Below are 16,145 nucleotides of genomic sequence, written 5' to 3' on the forward strand. Positions count from 1 at the left end.
TCACATGCAAATGAACACACCCCACTTTATTATAGAAATTCCTCTACCCACTACCTGTCTCCTAGCCCCAGAGACATTTAAAATGAGACTGGACAAAGCACTAGGAATATAGTACTGGGAACACCTGTGCATTACCTCCAGGGATGGACTGAATCAGTTAATAGGATTTTTCCATTCAAGAATCTTTGCTGTTGCTATTTACATATAGTTCCAGAAATGGAGTAGGGTTTACCCAGACCAGCTCTGCAACCGTGAGCATGTTGTGTCATGGGAAGTCCCATGACTGCTCCAAAGGATACCTAAATAATGGCAGTTACTAAAAACACCTCCTTGTTGTTTGGCTGTTTCCTGCTGTTGCTGGCCTAGAGGCAGAGAGCTAGAAACTCGACCCGGCTCTCAGTAAAACGTTCAGTAAGAAACGGGCGCATGATGTGGTGAGGTAGGTCATGAGGAGGAAATAGCTGATCAAAGCAGGTTATGTGGAAATGCTACAGGCTGCGTTTGCTTCCTGTTCGCTGCCAAATCCAATTCAAGATTATGGTACTGATCCATAAAGCCCTTAGAAAGAGCTCACACTGTCTGAAAGACTCTTCTTCTGAGACCAGCCACAGCAGTTATTATTGAACGAAAACACACATGAAATGGAGGGAGCCATAGTGAGAACCTTCTCGATAGAAACCCATGGGGTGGTACAGCCTCCCCAAGCAGGAAAATTCCCTTGCCTCATTCAGCTTATGCTGTAAAAATCACCTTTTCAATCATTGTGTCCCTCTGTGGAACCAAAGCACCAGAAAAAAGCAGCATGCACCAGAGAAGCCAATGTTTAAACCAGAGCAGGAGGGTAAATTGCCTGTCTTTTCTGGGGAGAACCCACTATTTTCTCTAGCTTTTATACAACATCTAAATGCCAAGGTGTTTTGGAAATGACAGGTGGAGGTGAAACTGGGTATATGACACTGCCTAAATACTATGAAGGTTTAAAATGAAGCCTGGCACCATGGCAATAGCTTGCAGTGCAACAAGGCAATTTGGGGTGCTTCTGGCTGAAAGAAAACAGTAGTGCAAAAAGCTAGTGGCTGCTGCCTATTGGAGGAGATTGCCTCACTCCCAGCTGCACCGTAGACATGCCCTAAGTGTGCAGAGGAGTAGGAGAAGCTGGAACACAAGTGAGTGGCTATGCACATGGGGTGTGATGGAACAAGTGAAAGTGAGCGGTGCAGAACTGGATTGTGCATTTGGCCAGACTGGGGACAATGCATGCATGAAGGTAGGAGGAAGGCTAGATGGGAAAGGATGAAGGAATACACATGCATGGTAAACTGGGTGGGAGTTAGGGCTGTGGCTAAGAAAGGATCCAAATATAGAAAGGTGAGTGCAAATGGAAAAAAATGTTACAAAAAGAAACTGGCTTCTCTGTAGATGAGACTCTTGAGGTTAATTAATAACTTGCTAATGATTTTTATTGGGGCAGTTAGTCCGTTGTCACTATTTTGTAACTGCTTTAGGTTTTATTTATTTGTTTAAGGCTTGCTCAGGCACGTTAGCCCCTTTCTTAATAAGAGCCCTTAAAATTTCTGTGCTCTAACTCTTCTCCCCAAATGGCCTTCTGTGACTCGAAGTCCATCTGTTGGCTCACCCTGCTTTTTGAATCAGAGACTCCATCATTCAGTTCACAGGGCTTGCAGCAAATATGGTCTGGAAGTTTGTTCAATGTCTGAAGCAGCCTGCAATATCCAGGCACAGCGGGATGTGTTAAAGATTTGAGTTTCATTTTTGGAAACTGCCTATGGGCCTCTGAGCTTTCCTTATCTTTAGTGGCCCAGGAAGACTGCTACATGCAGAGGCTGGGGGAAGGCTGGGTGATGCATCAAGAGCTTCATACACATTAGCACAGTGGGAAAATTGCCAGTTGCTTATTTCAATGAACAATTTGTGAACTTCCTGAGGGCCTTGTGCTCCTCAGGGAGCCATGAATAGCCACAGTAATTTCTAACATCTGAGTGAATTATGGACTATCATGTAAATATAGTTTGTACTCTGGAAAAAAACAACCCTGGATAGTTCAGCTGATAGGTAATGTGATATGCCTCTCCCATTTTCAGGTTGCTGGAACCAAATGAACCTAGGTAGGGGTCAGATGGTGGGGAAGAGGTGGTTCTCTTCAAGGCTCCACGCACAAAATAAGCTCCGCCCATGTGAGGCGTAAAAATGAGATGCTACTTGCTGTAGGTTGTGCAGATGGTCAAGACATAATTGTGCAGCTCTTTGAGCTCCACTGGGCTTCTAAAACTTGGCTACCCTCTGTGGGCTTAAATATACCCCTGGGCTGTACTAGGCCCCTTGGGCTGAGGAAATAACTAGTGGTATCTCCCAAGAGTCACTCTCTGTGACACCAACAAGTGGCACCAACATGGGACATCTCTCTCAGTGAATTATGTAGATCTGTGAATCCTTCCTTTGCTTTCTTACATGCCGAATGAAGTAAGTGTTGACTTCTAAATCACCATCTTTAGGTAGTTTGGTTAACACCTCACTGAAATGAATGAGACAGCTCACACCTCTTAGTGACTTTTTTTTTTTTTTTTAGAAGCTGAGATTCTGGGGGGAAAGACTAGTTTCATGGAGGAGCTGGTATGGTGTATGGGCACATATTGGCTCTGTTTGAGCCCTTCTGCCTGCTAATACCCAAAAGTCTCTAACATCTGACAGCTGTGGTTTGTGTGAAATGAGTCTGTTGAGCTCAGTACTGGTGCTGGTGGACAGGGACCTCATCAGTATAATTGACATCATTTTGGCAGCCTCAGCAGAAACATCAGGGATTAAATGGACCTGGAGATTGAATTACCCTTCTCCCCGCTAGAGATGGTCTGTCTGTCATAGTTGAGGAACTCTGGCAGAGAAGCTGGTATGGCCGCTGTCTGTGTGATATTTTTACTGTGATAAGCAGAGGACTCCAATCTTCAGAGCTGTCATTAGCACTTAATCCATTTAGGTAATTACAAAAGCAAGCTATATTGAAGTGTCAGTCTTAATCCAATCTGTGGGCCTGATCCTGATCACATGCACACTGCTGTAACTCCATTGACTTCACTGGAGTTATTCCTGCTTCATAGTGAGGTAAGCGAGAGCATCATCAGAATGAGCAGACATTGAGATGGCCTGAGTGGTCAGCGGAACATTTTCTTTGCCCAGAGGAACCTTCCGGTAACACAGATCTAGCATAGCCAGTCCTGTGCCATCCTCCTCACAGCTCCTGGCATTGGGGGCATGGCTTGACCAAGGCTGCACTTTGGTCCTCCCTGGCTGCCAGAATGGCCCTGTGGGACTCTTGCAGGTAGGCATAACTTAGAGCCAAACTGACCTCCAGCCACCCCCAGGATGGGGTTTGTGATGTCAAGGTGGCATATAACTACCTTTTCCCCCTTACTCAGGCCCTCTGCTCCAAGAACAGCTCAACTAGTCTCAGCGATTGGGCCTTTGTACTTGTGATGTTCTCATCTGTAGATCTCAAAGCACTTTATAAATGTGGGTAAAAATTATTTTAACTATTTTGCATATAGGAAACCCCAGGCACAGAGTGAGGTAAGTGGCTTGTCCAAGGGTACGTCCATACTACCCGCCCGGGTCGGCGGGTAGCGATCGACTTCTCGGAGTTCAATATATCGCGTCTCATCTAGACGCGATATATCGAACTCCGAACGCGCTCCCGTGACTCCGGAACTCCACCACCGCAAATGGCCGTGGCGGAGTCGACGGGGGAGTCGCGGTCTTCGATCCCGCGCCGTCAGGACGGGCAAATAGTTCGAACTAAGGTAGTTCGAGTTCAGCTACGCTATTCGTGTACCTTAGTTCGAACCTCCCCCCAGTGTAGACCAGGCCCAAGATCACACAACAAATCCGAGGTAGAGTTGACACTATAGCCTCCCTGGCAGCTGCTCTGTCATTTTTCATTTGGAGTATTTGCGAAAAAGTAATAGTCACAACTGACTTCTTTTAAAGTCTGAACGTAAAAAATATCACATTCAATGTTCTGTCTACTATTGACCAACTTCTTTTTTTTTTTTTTTTTTTGCAGGGACACCTGTCTGGTTCTTTGTGAAAATTGCTCCGATTCGAAATGAACAGGATAAAGTGGTTTTATTTCTTTGCACTTTCAGCGACATAACAGCTTTCAAACAGCCCATTGAGGATGATTCATGTAAAGGTTTGTCTGTCTTGTCATACAATTGTGCATTTTGCTGCTTCTCTTGGTGCACATTAACTATGAAATAACTGAAGACCTGTAATACCCACAGTAAGAATTGGAGTTTAAAACAAGTGGCAGTTATAAGCTATTAGGCACAGTCCCATGTGGCATGACTGTGATCTTTAGAATGAGCTAAGCAGCATTGACTCTGATCTGTGCTTGGATGGGTGACAACTATGGAAAAATCCATGTACTGTTGGAAATTGGGGCTGGGGGTCCAGTGGGTGGAGCTTTTCCTTTTAATTCTGTTCTGACCAATGCCTCAGCACGGTATTATGTGGGTACAGGGCTGTTACAAGTGCCAGCTTTTAGATGAAGTGTAAAACTGAGGTCCTGACCACTTATCGTTGTTATAGCTAGTGAAGGGTGCCGAGTCCCTTCTCTGAGGCACTGAGCCAACACAAATCCTTTGTTCTCAGTGGGAATGGGGGCTGTTCAGCTTCTCTCAGATCCGCTGGTACTCTGCAAGAGGAGAGGCATTAACCATGTTGCTGGAATCTAGCCCAGACTTGGGTAATTTTATTCCACCTACCTAAATGAGGGCATGATCCGGTTTCCATGAAACTCAGTGAAAAGACTCCCAATGACCTCAGTGGGAGCTGGATAGGCCCAAACTGTTAGGTAGAGTCAGGGCTGGTGCAACCCATTAGGTGACCTAGGCGGTCACCTAGGGCACTAGCATTTGGGGGGTGGCATTTTGAGTCCTTTGGCGGCGACTGCGGAGGCCAGATCTTCGGCCTGCCTGGTCATCGGCATTTAGGCGGAGGGACCTGGGGCAGGGGGGCATGGGAGGGCCACCTGCAGCAAATAAGGGGGGTGAGGAACACAGGGGAACCGCTCCCCACCCCAGCTCACCTCTGCTCCGCTTCCTCCCCTGAGTGTGCCGCCCCGCTCTGCTTCTCTCCCTCCCAGGCTTGCGGCACCAAACAGCTGATTGGTGCCGCAAGCCTGGGAGGCAGGAGAAGTGGAGCAGCGATGGCGTGCTCGGGGAGGAGGCGGAGCAGAGGTGAGCTGGGGTGGGGAGCTGCCGCACGGCTCCCTGGGCCGGGGGGAGCTGCCGTGGGAGGTGTGGGGGGGACTCAAGGCGGGGGGTGGGGAGCTGCCAGGAGGGGGCACCTTAGGGTGGAGGGGGGCGGAGAGCTGCCACAGGGCTCGCGGGGGGGGCGCAAGGGGGAAGTTTCGCCTAGGGCACGAAACTGCCTTGCACCCGCCCCGGGTAGAGCTTCTGCATGCTGTTAATCCATTGCTGAGTTTCACCCCAGAAGCTGTGGCCCTTCAGCAAGACCCTGATCCTGAGCATTTATGGGTTGATTCCTGTGTCCGTGCAGAGCTATATATGAGCTTGCAGGAGAATAGTTTGTAAAGGGAGATGAATCCTCAGAGGCGAGAGATACATAATGCAAGTTCTCTTGTTGATTGCATTTCTTTTTAGTGTTCAATAATAGCAGTAGTGTAAAACTTAACAGGAAGTTGAGTTTATTTACATTTTATTTTAAAAATATAGTGTTTCTCAAAGTGGAAACACCTGTCACCATCCCTAATGAAGAACAACCTTTAAATTAAATAGACTCTCTGCCAAGCTGCATGGAATGGTTTTCTTTTTATTGTTATGTGTTTGGGTTTTTTTGTTGCTCTAATCAAACTAGAAAGTGGTTTTGTAGACAGAAAGATCTGTCCCATGGAAAATAGCTTTTTGCCAGGCACTTCGTGGTCATCACTTCACTCTGACAAGAACTGACTGCAGAGATAAATCAGTATTAGGTAGTAAAGCTAGCTCTGGCTTATTCACTGGGAATGAAGTGCATTTAACCAGACAACAAAGTGAGTTTCTTTCAGGAGTGATAGTCTGTAGTTCTCCCCTGCACTTCTGCTGAAACCAACATTCTGCTGAAGAGCCTAATGTGCTATGGACTTGGGAGCAGAGATTTGTTTTGTCTCTGAAGATAAGGACACATTTGATTTTGCAAGAGGAGTAAGTAGGAGAAAGAAAACTCTAATCAAACATTTGAAGAAGTCACACCTGTTGGATTCCTGGATCATACTGTCTACAGTGGTGGTGATGATGCTTAGCAGTTTCATGTCCAAAGCAATGTACATTGATTAAACTAATTATCCACACAGCATCCAAGTTAGGTGGGTGTTATGTCCATTTTACAAATGGGCAAACCGAGGCAGATAGCTAAGTGCCAGATTTTTGAACTGTAGGTGCCTAAAACCAGGCATGGAAGTAAAGGCATGATTTTCAGAGGCGCTAAACTCCCACAACTTCCCCAAAAATCCTCCTCCGACTTGGATGAAGTGACTTGTCCAAGGCCACAGAGTGAGTCAGTGGCACAACTGGGATTAAAACTTGAGAGCTGTTGACACTCAACCATACACTCATTCTCCAGACCTTGCTGTCTCTTCACATAACAAAAGCTACTATTTGTAAATCTTCCAATATTAGTCCCAAGTCTACGTAAGTCAATGAAGTTCTACCAGTTTTGCATTGGTGTGGGTGAAAAACCTATTGCTACACATGCAAGTCAGAAGATGTGATACCATGGTAATAAAGTTGCAGGTACTGTCATAAACCTTAATATATCTCCAACTCTTTTTACTCCCTGCTACTGCTTCTTCCTAGAGGCTAGCTCCGCACCGTCCCTACACACAGTATACTTGCAATGATTTGATGAATTAGAAGCCTAAGGCCTTACAAAAATACATGTTGTCAGACACTTAGAGACTTTTATCCCCATATTTATTAGTAGAGCCTATCGAGCCTTCATATCTTGCATGAAAAAGTTGCATGCCTGGTAGGTGGCTCACAGGGTTGTGGAGGGGAATGAGAATATTTTTGGAAGACGTAAGAGGTAGAAAAACTGGTTATGATTTCAGAGGAACCTTCAAGGAATAAACATTAGGGGTCTGAGTTTTGAAGAGGACACATTCTTTGGGCCACATACAAACTTGTATTGGCATTTACTGTAGAGCTGATCACAACATATTTTAAATGAAAAATGGCTTTTTGACCAAAAAGAGTACTTTTGCAGAAAATTTTCATTTGAGTAGAAATTTTCCTAATTTTCTACAAAAAAACAGGAAACCCAAAAGTGAACATTTTTATTGAAAATGACTTTTGGGTCTTTTTGCTGGAAAAAATGAAAACTCTTAGTGGGAAATTATTTTTCAAAATTTCCTATGAAAAGCCTCTAGTTTAGTGTGAGTGTGCAGGCAAATCAGTTATTTCATATGCAAATCTCCAGTTAAACATCTAAAAGTCCCTTTACACGTGCAAAGATCTCATTTGCATGTGCAGTTCTGTTTAGTTTCGTATGCAGTGGATGTAGCCCTAGGTGCCCGATCATTTGAAATCAGTCCCTGTAGCTCTGCTTATTGAAGCAATGTTATCTTATGCAAAGAATAGCTGTCTATTTATCTCTGCCCATTTAAAGAGCAGTGTATGGCTTGGCCCGAGCACACTTAGCTATGAATATCTTAGTAGCCCACTATCGAATGTTTAATTTCAAGCACGTTTTTTTGAGCTGTCAGAGTCCTTGTGATTTGCTGAAAGATGTGTGTGTCTAGCACTAAGGACTGGAGATTGACATGTATACAAAAGCGAACAGGTATCTTTTATCTGAAGATGAGTAGAGGAAGGCAGAGATGAAAATGGTACCGAGATCACCTATTCATTTAAAAAAAAACCCCTAATAATCAGACATTAAAAAGGCTGAAATTTGAAAAATGTATGGCTTATGCTAGGTACGCTTCTAATTATAGGCTCTTTTGTTTTTTGGTTCAAAGAACTCGTTCACTTTTAATACTGCATAATTTATGACTGCCATGGAAATTTAAGTAAATTTGCTTTTAAACATAGCTGCTTTAAAAATAGCATGCACTAAATATAGCTACTTGAAAAATACTATAGGTCAGTGGTGTTTGAAGATATAAATAAAAAAACTTTTTTCTTCCTCCCCACACATGTTCCCCTTAAAAATTTTTGGGAAAATTTAGCCTGGTGCAATGCCATTCAAGTCGATTGAGTTATCAAGTGGCAAATTCAGCCATAATATATTTTATGTGGACCTCATAGCAGGCCCTCTAGAATGTCCAGTATGTCTGAAACTAATCTATTCTTTTGCCCTTTTGGTTTATGATTACATGAGGTTTGGAGCACTCCAAGGAGCAGATATTTAAAATGATCTCTAAATTTGAATGCATAGTTTTAGGGACATGGTAATTTGTGCATGCAGACAGGATTTGTATGTACAAATTGAGTAGTCAGACATTCAATAGGTTGACAGGAACAAGTATTTGTGCATGCAAAGGAATGTGTGCAAAACTAGGGGCTTTGTTGAGGTCCATTTGAAAATGTGGACTGGAGGGAGCTCTGCTGACTTACACCAGCTCAAGATCTGTTGCTTAGATCCAGTGTTTTTCTTTTCATTATTTTTATAACACAAAATAATGCGGGTGAAAGATTGCTGGCCTGTCATCTCCTAAACTGCTATGTTTCCAGCAGTAATGGTTATAACTGACACACTGCAGAAGAGGTTTTATTTCGTTTTGTGTTTATGGTAATCCTTTTGATCAGAATCAGGGCTGTGAAAAACCCAACTGGCTTTGTTTGCTTGGTTTATTTTAATTCAGAAAAACTTCTACCCAATGGTGTTTTCTGGTCTGTGAGGTTTTTGTGTTTTGAGTGGGGAGGAAGGGGAAATTTTTTTCCCCTTAAATAAGTATTTACATTAACATAATTTATATTTGAAGGTTTTTTGTTAGTAGAAACATTAGGCTTCAGTTTCAATGTCTGAATGAAACCTTTAACTTAAAAAACCAAACAGAGAAGTGATGAGAACATAAAGACTCTTGTTTATACTTCTTAAGTCGATTAGGACAAATAAGAATGTTCTAGAACTCTCTAGAAAGGAATGGGAATGAACAGAGTCTCTGATGATTGGAGAGAGGTGATTGGTGGGTGAAGTTAGCTGTAACTGGATATTGAAGAGAAGGGAATGGATGGAAGTGAGAACTGTTCAGGAGCTTGGTTTGCTAGAATACAGACAATTCTAAATGCAGATGGTAGTGTGCTAATCTGATAATATATATCCAGCTACCCCATCCTACTTTTTCAGTCTTCACAATGTTAAATTCATGAGGCAGTGGCTTTTAATTCTAACTCTAGGAACTGAAAGTTGCGGATCAATGCTCCGACTTGGCTAGTGTTTAGTAATTACTATAGTATTCAGCGTATGAAAGGATGTGATTCATCTTGAGTAAGCTGAAGGAAGTGGTAGGAAACAACTGAATGAGCTGAAATAATGAAAACTGATAATTCTTCTATAATAAAATGTAGACATTGTCATGTTTTCGAACCAAGTTACAAAGGGTCCAGGTTCCTCTCAAAGTGCAGAAAATTGGCTTCTTCCAATTTTTTTGAAAATGAAATGTGCCATTGAATGAAACTTCATCTCTTAAAGTGGAAGAGGAAAACACTGAGTTTGATGATCCTGCAAATAGATTTCTTTCGATGCTGTTGTTCTCACTGAAACCTAGCTGCAGTAATAACGTAAGTCCCTGTTCCAGGCATTCTAGCAGCTCTTTCATATTAACTTTTTTCAGGAGCAATCCCTCTTCTCTTCAACATCAAAAAGCAGCACAACTCCTTGGGAATGATGGTGTAAAGACAAATGAAAGGAAAAACTTGATATTAATAAGAGAGCTTGAAACCTTCTTTTATGCCAAGATCTTCACCTTCAATGTAGCACAAATCAAACAATCTAAAGAAATGACTGAAGTGTGCTTCGTCCTATATCAGCTTCTCCAGACCAACTGAAACTCACTGGTCCACTACCCGATGCTGCAAATGAAGGAACAGGAGGGGGAAAAAAGGAAAAGCTTAACATTGGCACTAATTCAGGACGGTTGGTTGAACCTGAGAACCTACACAACAATCGTTATGTGTCCTTTCAGGAAAAATGCATTCCTACTCATTGCTATTGATTCTGTATCTGAAAACAAAGCCACAGAAGGTCATCTAGTCCAACCCCCTGCTCAAAGCAGGACCAAACCCAACTAAATCATCCCAGCCAGGGCTTTGTCAAAACTGACCTTAAAAACCTCTAAGGAAGGAGATTCCCTAGGTAACCCATTCCAGTTCTTCACCACCCTACTAGTGAAAAAGTTTTTCCTAATGTCCAACCTAAACCTCCCCCTCTGCAACTTGAGACCATTACTCCTTGTTCTGTCAACTTCTACCACTGAGAACAGTCTAGATCCATCCTCTTTGGAACCCCCTTTCAGGTAGTTGAAAGCAGCTATCAAATCCCCCCTCATTCTTCTCTTCTGCAGGCTAAACAATCTCAGTTCCCTCAGCCTCTCCTCATAAGTCATGTGCTCCAGCCCCCTAATCATTTTTGTTGCCCTCCGCTGGACTCTCTCCAATTTATCCACATCCTTCTTGTAGTGTGGGGCCCAAAACTGGACACAGTACTCCAGATGAGGCCTCACCAGTGCTGAATAGAGGGAAATGATCACATCCCTCAATCTGCTGGAAATGCCCCTACTTATACAACCCATTCTATGATTCTATGTTCTAGCTGCTGAAAAAAACATGCAAGATTGCAGGGTAAAGTGTCTTTGCCATTTGCTCAGAGAACAAAAATTAAAATGGAAAAAGATGAGGACTTCTTGAGTGCACTCTTCCTCCATTTCTGAGATATGGGTGTAGAACACACTATTTAAACTTTTTTGAGAAAGAAGTCAGACCTAACACAGATCTGAAGCACACGGTGGAAGTTCAAAAAGTATTCTGCAACCACCATTTGCATCATGGCTGCCTGATTGAAAAAGCAAGACTAAAAAAATTGTTTGTATTACAGTAGTGCCCATAGGCCCTTTCTGAGACCTGGGGCCCTATTGTGCTGAACACTGTACACAATGAAAAAGAGGCAATCCCTGCCCCAAAGAGCTTACAGTCTAGATTCACAGGAGTAACAAATGGTGGGAGGGGAAACAGAAGCACAGAGAGGTGAAATTACTTATCCAAGGTCACACAGTAGGTCAGTAGCAAAGCTAGTAATAAAATTCACAGCTCCTAACACCCAATCTAGTGCTGTCTACTAGATCACACTGGCTCCATAAGGATAGATGCTCACCTTCTCAAGGGCACCTGGGAATTCTCAAGAAGACTGTGTTTGTATCATTGCACCTAAATACTACAGTGTATTGAAATTTGCACTGAGCACAAGGAGGACTCTGTTAAAAACATAACATTGCATTTTATACAACAGCTTATGGAGCTCCCTCCTGGGGGACCTCCGGTTTCCAAAAGTGATATAGACCCTTATTCCTCCCTCTTGAGGACCTTGCTTGTAGAAATCTGCATGATATTTGGAGGAAAGAGCACAGGCTTCAGGAGGGAAGGTGGCGGTAACACCAGGAAGACAGTCTGTGTGCACATGGCTGGAATGTTAGCTGCAGTTGCAGCATCTCTGTAAATAGTTCTCTTAATTAAGATCTCAGTTAGTTTTAGAAACATGGAGTCTTCTCCTAGTATTACCCAGCATGTGGTACGTGAAATGTCAGTGACTCACCTTAGCATCATTGGGGCCTGGGTTCTTTTGCACTCAGTGCCTTCACCTAATGGCCCAATTAATAAATTAACAGACAACGACTATGATCTCTGGGAGATTACAATGTATAATTACAGGAAATCCTGGGCCTATTACTCACAGAATGTATAGCAGTATGTTAACAGAATGGAAAGGGAACAGGCCAGGGAATCCAGGATCTCAAATAATTGAGTAACCAGCCAGTCCCCCAGCAGTGAACATGAAATGTCCACAAACTAAGTAAGAATATCAAAATGCCTCAAAAGTCACCCACAGGCTGCAGCTTGTTGTTGGAGCTCAGTGAAAAGGTCTGGCACACCTTCCTGGTACGCTGATAGTTCTCCCCTTCCAAGGGAAGGGGCCTGTACCAGGGTGGTTACCCTGCTCCTGCCCTGAAGAGCTGGAAACAGCCCTGGGGGAAGGTTGTGGCTGGGAGCTGCTAAACTCGGCTGATTGGGAAGTGGCTGCAGCTGGGCCATGCCCCAGTCAGGCTCAGTTGGCTTGTATAAAGAGGCTGTGAGCCAGGAGCTCAGCATTTTCCCTCTGCCTGTAGAGGGAGAAGGGCCTGGCTGCAGGGAGCTGGAGATGGGGTACCTGAGTGTAGCAGGGCTGGGGAGCGGCAGAGGAGCTGGGGAGCTCCAGCCTGGAAAGCCCCAGGCTGTGGCCAGCATAAGGCCAACAGGTACTGGGGGTTGCAGAGGGCAGCCCAGGGGTAGGCCAAGGCAGCAGGTCCAAACCCAACCTTGCCAGTGATGAGTGGCTGATACTGCAGTCTGCCCCAGGGCGTGGGGGCTAGACAATGACTGGCAGTAGCCAAATACTGAGGTGAGGTGGGGATAGTGGGTGGGGATTTCCTGGGGAGGGGAGACACTAAGACTGGGGGGTTACTGCTAGTGGCAGGGCCGGCTCCAGACCCCAGCGCGCCAAGTGCGCGTGTGGGGCGGCAAAATGCCGGGAGGGCGGCAGGCGGGTCCGGCGGACCTTCCGCAGTCATGCCTGCGGGAGGTCCAACGGAGCCGCGGGTCCACCGGACCTCCCGCAGGCATGACTGCGGAGGGTGCGCTGGTCCCGCGGCTCGGGTGGACCTCCTGCAGGCATGACTGTGGATGCTCCACTGGAGCCGCGGGACCAGCGAACCGGGATGTCCACTGGAGCCGTGGGACCAGCGGACCCTCCTTAGTCATGCCTGCGGGAGGTCCGCTGGTCCCGCGGCTCCCGTGCACCTCCCGCAGGCACGACTGCTTGGGGCGGCCAAATTCGTAGAGCCGCCCCTGGCTAGTGGGCAGCACCCCAGACAACAGGGCAGGCGGATCACTCAGAGGCCTGCAGAGGGCACTCCTGGTTGGCAGTGAGCTAATTCCCTGAGAGACCAGCAGAAGGTACCGCAGGGGTGAGTCCGCTCCTCTATAGGGCCCCCGTGCAGAGGCAGCTTACCAGGCAGAGCTGGCAGTCAGTCCTCACAAGCAAAGCAGAGTCTTGGGGCTCAGTCTCTCCTTTGTGGAGCTGGGGTCAGTCCCAAGCCCTCTGACCAGGTGAGACAAAATGGAGTCTCCCCTTCTGTTGCATGGTGAAACTTCTGGGCTGAATTCCCTGTGGCTGCTGTAACCCGACTCCCTGTTTCCAGGTGTCTTCTACAAAACCGTCCCTGCCCAGGCTCAGGTCACATGTGCAGACTCAGAGATGCTTTTGGGGGCCTGCAGTTGGTCACCCAGACATGGCAATTGGGCTCTGGCCAAGTAACTCCTCCTCTCAAACATGAGGCCTGTCCAGGCGCAACTCGTATGCTGGGGAAGCTCCCGCCATGAACAGGCTTTCTGGTGCCTGCAGTCAGTTGCCAGGCTTGTCTATGGAGCTCCTGGTCTGGCCCCCACAGAGTGTTTGTGCCTCTCTAGCAGGTGAGATCAGCAGTCTGCTTACACAGTTTCTGTGCCACAGCTGGGAGAGAGCCTCCCAGCCTGCTCAGAGAGACTTGTGCTGCAGGGCTTGGACTAATATGCTTGGATGTTGCGACACCAGCAGTGGCTCAGTCTAGACACCCAAGTTTAGACCCATGGGGCAGGGTGGGCTTGTGCTCGGGTAATTAGCCTGAGCCTACACTGGTGCCACAATGTTTGTGCAACTAATTTTAGCGTGCTAGTGCAAGCCCCACTAACATGAATCTGTTTACCTGGGCTGGGGGGTTCGCTCCCATGGAATTAGACATACCCTTGGGAATTGCTTCTCTCAAGCCTCCAAATGGCTAGTGGCCTTTGCTTACAATAGCAACTGAAGCAGATTTAGGGGGGGACTTGGCAGGTCACAAGTGGAAGACACTACCCTTGTGGTCTCAGTATAAATCTGGCTTGAGTCAGTTAACAACAAAAGAACTAGAACTTCACAAGAACAAAATAGAAAATCAATTCAGCAAAGTGGTGGGTTGTTTCATTTTCTTAGCCAACATAACTGATGCCTAATACAAAGGCCATAATGGAGCCCAAAACAGGAAGAAGAGGATGTTGAAACACGGCTGATGGTTTTGTGATCCTGAGTTCTTTCCTTTTCTTCTAGCATTCAAGATTGAAGGTCTAGCTTTCTGCCCACCTCTACGGTTGCAAAGGAGATTGTATCACAGTAGTTGCATCAAAATGATGAAAAATTGTGACAGTGAAGTCATGGACAGCAGGACAGTTGAATTCAGAATTTTGTCTTTTTAAGACCTCCACTGTTATTGAGCCAGTTCCGTACTAGTGGAGTGAGTTTTAGTATGTTCAGATTGGTTTGGTCAAAACTTCATCACAGAACAGGTGCTTAACGTATCAACAGAAGAACAAAAACAGGAGAGTGGGCGGCAAGACTATTATTAGATTGGATACTGTTATTGTTCTATTCCAGAAATGCAAGCTGGCTTCTTGGACAATATTATATGTACTTTTTGATTGTTTGAAAAATAAATATGCTTATAAGGTGAATTGCATAATGAGTGTCTTTGAGTTTCACAATACAATTTAAATTTTTTTTTCAGAGGAAAAAAGTGGGTGGTTTCAGGTATAGGAAAATGCCTATCACCTTGGGGGGAAGAAAACAACTGTTTAATCTAGGTGGTGTAGTCTGTTCCCCCTCATCGTGGCAGGACTGATGCCATTATACCTTTTTTTGAAACATGGGTCAAATCTTGACTTTAGAATCACAGCATCGGAGCTCCTGGACTTCCTTTGCATTTTGTTCCACTGCCTAATGGCTCTTACTTTTGGTGTTTTTTCTGATAAGTTAGAGCAGAGAAAGTAAATAAGTCCATCGCTTCTTGGTCTGTCTTTATTGACTAATGAGAGTAATCAGTCCTTGCCCTAAATGTCTGCATACCTACGGGCAGTTTGTGTCTTCCTTCAGGCTTCTGTAGTAATGTGTTGTAATGAGATCAAGAGGGATTCCTTCCTCTTAGGGCACTGAGACACAAATGAGCATTCTACTGTAGGTGCTGTTGATGCCAGTGTTGTCTCTGTGATGCCACATATAGAACCACTGTGTACACTGGAGTTTACACCATTTTCTTTTCCTTCCATTTAAAAATAAAAGGATGGTGTTTTACACTAATTGCCCAAAACACAGCAGTATTGCTACAGTAAGCAGTAGGGTTTAGACCATTACTGCAGAATATTCCCAGCGCTTTTAAATAAGGAACAGAAATGAACAGAAGAAGTGAGAGAATCTCTCAGCTTCATAATACCTAATGCTACTTGAAAAGCATAATAAACTTTTTGGCCATAGATAGGCTTTGCATCTACATGGCACTGCTTAAATTTCTGTAAAATTTTAATGACATTTACTTACCCATTGTTCTACGGTAAAAATTTCTCAAAGCTCAGCTCTGCTTAAGGCATACTCACATACTTATTATGCACTCTTCAGGCACAGTGCCTGATTCCTCTTCCAACTGTAAATCCAAGGCAATTCCATTGAAATCAATAGTTACAATGATGTAAATCTGGAATAAGCAAGAGGAGAATTGGGCCTGCAGTCTCATTATAGGCAGTACTCCCAGCTCTGCTTATATAGTTGTTTGCATGACACTTCTCTTTATATGATCCTGTTTTCAGTTGCTTATAACTTTGCCCAACGTTAACTGTTTGGATTGAAATTTTCCTCACCAGGTGTCTGCCACAGGCTGAATTTATTTTTAAAGTTTCATCATCAATGGTTGAGCCATATCAGAGAATGAGATTAGGTTCAAATATCTTAGCTTGTCCATGGTAAAAAAAAATTCCTATAATTGTTTCTGAGACATTCTAATGCTTTCATTCTTTGGAGGAAAGACTTGAAATTGCCCT

General features: G+C 44.7%; 1 protein-coding gene across 4 annotated transcripts in view; it reads left to right on the forward strand.

The window, feature by feature from the left end:
- KCNH1 (potassium voltage-gated channel subfamily H member 1) overlaps window positions 1-16,145 on the forward strand; it is a 346,134-nt gene that overhangs the window by 26,089 nt on the left and 303,900 nt on the right. For all 4 annotated transcript variants that reach the window (XM_045012018.1, XM_045012019.1, XM_045012021.1 and 1 more), the window contains exon 4: window positions 4,076-4,204. In XM_045012018.1, coding sequence (XP_044867953.1) covers window positions 4,076-4,204 — 129 coding nt within the window. The remainder of the gene's footprint in view (window positions 1-4,075; window positions 4,205-16,145) is intronic.

Source organism: Mauremys mutica, chromosome 3 (assembly GCF_020497125.1).
Source record: "Mauremys mutica isolate MM-2020 ecotype Southern chromosome 3, ASM2049712v1, whole genome shotgun sequence".
Lineage (NCBI taxonomy): Eukaryota > Metazoa > Chordata > Testudines > Geoemydidae > Mauremys > Mauremys mutica.